Source organism: Lolium rigidum, chromosome 2 (assembly GCF_022539505.1).
Source record: "Lolium rigidum isolate FL_2022 chromosome 2, APGP_CSIRO_Lrig_0.1, whole genome shotgun sequence".
NCBI lineage: Eukaryota > Viridiplantae > Streptophyta > Magnoliopsida > Poales > Poaceae > Lolium > Lolium rigidum.
Window position 1 is genome coordinate 187055291 of NC_061509.1, and position 2882 is coordinate 187058172.

Genomic DNA, 2882 nt, shown 5'->3' on the forward strand with positions numbered 1-2882 from the left:
GTAGAAAAATGATGAGATTATTTTCCAGCTGCGCGCGCACACCACAAAAATCACATGACAAGTTGCAAGTACTTATTCATCATGATGCAACCGGTCCGGTGCGGTTTGGCCCTAGCATTGGACCTCCAAACCTTATAGAAAATCAGAGGTCCACGGTTCGGACCGATCCTATCCTTATAGGTTAAAGGGTTATCCAAGGTTCGCCCCTAGTAGCACAACGCTGTCAAGAATACAAAGGGAATGTAGGACTTCCCGCAACCGCCAGCACAGCCGGACCGGCGGCGCCGTCGGGGACGCGCGATGGCACGGCGTCGCCGTCGACTAGCATCCTCCCCTGGCGCGCGGCTGCTGTAATCCTGTATCTCACGCAGCCGTCTCCGGAGCAGCAACGACGGCCACATCTAGCGGCGGTGCTCGCAGGCGCGCGTGGCGGCGGCAATACAGAGGGAGAGAGAGGGCGCGGAGGGGCGCGGGAGATTCGGCGGCTCGCCCTGGTGCTGCCGCGAAGGTCGGCGACGGCTGTGGAGGTCGGAATCGACGGCGACGTCAGCGACCGGCGTCGGGGAAGATGGACTCGGCGGTGGCGATTCCGAGCGTCCCAGCTCGCGTGGCATGGCGGGGAGGACGAGGAAGACGAGGCGGTGATCGATGGCGTGGACGGCTTGGCTCGCCGGGGCTCCAAACCGTGCGGCCCCCCTTTTTTTCCGGCGAACCTGCGTCAACGATGTACGGTGAAGACGATGCGGCCGGCGCCTTCGTATCGATCCAGGAGCGGTTCGACCCTAGGGTCGTAAGGATCGGAACCTGTTGGACCCAAAAAAATTACGGGCCAAACCTATAACCTGATGGTAACAAAATATAGGTGCGGGACGGAGGTCCAACGGGCCGACCCGGACCAGTTACATCTATACTTATTCAACGTCCGAAACGAATTGTTGCGGCCACCGCTAGATCACTTCCTGCACCTCATGCAGTAACGTGAGGCTGCTACCCGGACACGCCGCCCGAGCAAACGTTACCCGCGCGAAACTTAACCGCTCTCGTCCACTCGTGCGCCGCCGAACGCCGAACACAAAACCGACGAACTCACCCTCGCACGCACCTCGCCGTCGTCGGCATGGGCATGAAGAGCTCGGCGGGCGACGTGGACGTGGAGCTGCTCAAGGCGGTGGCACAGGCGTGGTACGCGCACTCGGGCAACCCGCGGCCGTCGCGCGCCGCATCGGCGGACGACGACGGTGCGGGCGTGGGCGGTGCGCGCCGCGCGGGCGCCCCGCGATACAGGCCGTCCCGGTTCAAGCTGGAGGCGGCGGCGGCCGCCGCGGCCGCGCAGAGGAGGAGGTCGTGGGACTTCGCGCAGTCGCTGTGGGACACCTACGAGCTCGTCACCATCGCGCAGAAGATCGAGTCCAGCCTCGCCATCATCGACGAGGCCGCGGCCACGCCGCCGCATCGTGCCGTCGCCGGCGAGGGCGCCACGCGTGGGGGAGGAGGAGGAGGGAAGCGGCCGAGGGAAGGCAAGCGTAGCCTCAGGAGCCTGTTCCACCGGTCCTCGTCCAGGAGGTTCGAGGAATCAAGCAGATAGCTACTACTCTCTTCTTGACTGTCCTCTGTTCCATACTTACCTCAAAAACTTTGGCAGTGTCCATGCAATTTACACAGCCATATGTAGCATATTACAGGTGTCGATAGTTCTGTTGTCAAGCACAGCATATTTCCATGCATTTAGATTTAACAGACAAAATTAACATCGGTAGGAATATAGAACAAATGAAGCTCAAGCATAATCCGGTATCACAAGACATAATGACGTATCTGCAATCCATCGATCCAATCTGAAACAATGACAAGAAAAATGAAACCATAATCCAGGTAACTTGGGTGATCGCACCCTACGGTATAACACCTGATCAATGTGCCAACATTTGCAGCTTAGGCAGGAGGATAGAGGCACTGGGCATTCTGATCACAACCTGCTTGGATAGCCAGTACAGTAGGGGATGCCATTAGGGTAACCTGTGATAGTGGGGGATGTCATTCTGACCATAATCTGCACCTGGGTAGTAGCCAGCATATCCAGTACCACCTCGCGCAACCTGATGGCGTGCCATGGCATGGGCTTCCGCGTAAGGCGCAGCATCAGCGTAATGCCGAGGATGAGTTGCCTGCTGGTGTGCATCCGCAGGCAAATAGGCAGGTGAGTAGATGGCGGCAGATGCAGCCGGAGCTTGTGCCACCCCAGATTGGCCTGCTTCGGTTGCTTGCCCGTACGCAGCTGGGAGATTGTTATGTGCACTTCCATACGCAGCTTGAGCTTGTGCTGTCACATATTGACCTGCTGTTTGTATCAAAAATTAGACACACACTCATAATAATGAGAATCATGCTGCTCACAAGAAGCACTCTTCGAATTGATGGCCAATACTTAACAAACCGCGCCTCTATCTTTTTTCTTGAAGTTATCATTACTTATTTGGTTAGAACTTCTGGAAGGAATTACAGATCTTGCTCAAACTTATGGTCCATGGAATTTTAAATGAAGGTCATGACTAAATGAAGGGCACTACTACAGCGGCACAACACTATGTGTGACATGTGTCAAAAAAGGGTTTGACATGGTGCATTCGTCGGGATCTACCTCCAGAATGTTAGGCGGAGACAAAAGCAAATAATGCATGCTGGACCATGTACTACATAGAAGGGAAATATATAGCAGGACTTTTAATTTATATTTACCATTGCAGTACTTTCCCTGTCAATTTCTCAAATAAATCAGAGCAGGAATGAAATAGACCGCCCTTTCTAGAAGAGAATAAGGGAATTATTAAATCCTTGTTCCTAGTCATACTTTAGTACTTCACCCAACACATGCCAAAACTTTA

At 54.8% G+C, this 2882-nt stretch overlaps 1 protein-coding gene across 1 annotated transcript; it reads left to right on the forward strand.

Moving 5' to 3' along the window:
* Positions 1 to 979: 979 nt before the first annotated feature.
* Positions 980 to 1691, forward strand: LOC124687845. Its single transcript, XM_047221581.1, has one exon. The coding sequence runs from the start codon at positions 1118 to 1120 to the stop codon at positions 1583 to 1585; it is 468 nt and encodes a 155-aa protein (XP_047077537.1). The 5' UTR covers positions 980 to 1117; the 3' UTR covers positions 1586 to 1691.
* The last annotated feature ends 1191 nt before the right edge of the window (positions 1692 to 2882 follow it).

Excerpts from the sequence above, each read along its gene's own strand:
- LOC124687845 (XM_047221581.1), top strand. The coding sequence starts at position 1,118 with ATGGGCATGAAGAGCTCGGCGGGCGACGTGGACGTGGAGCTGCTCAAG.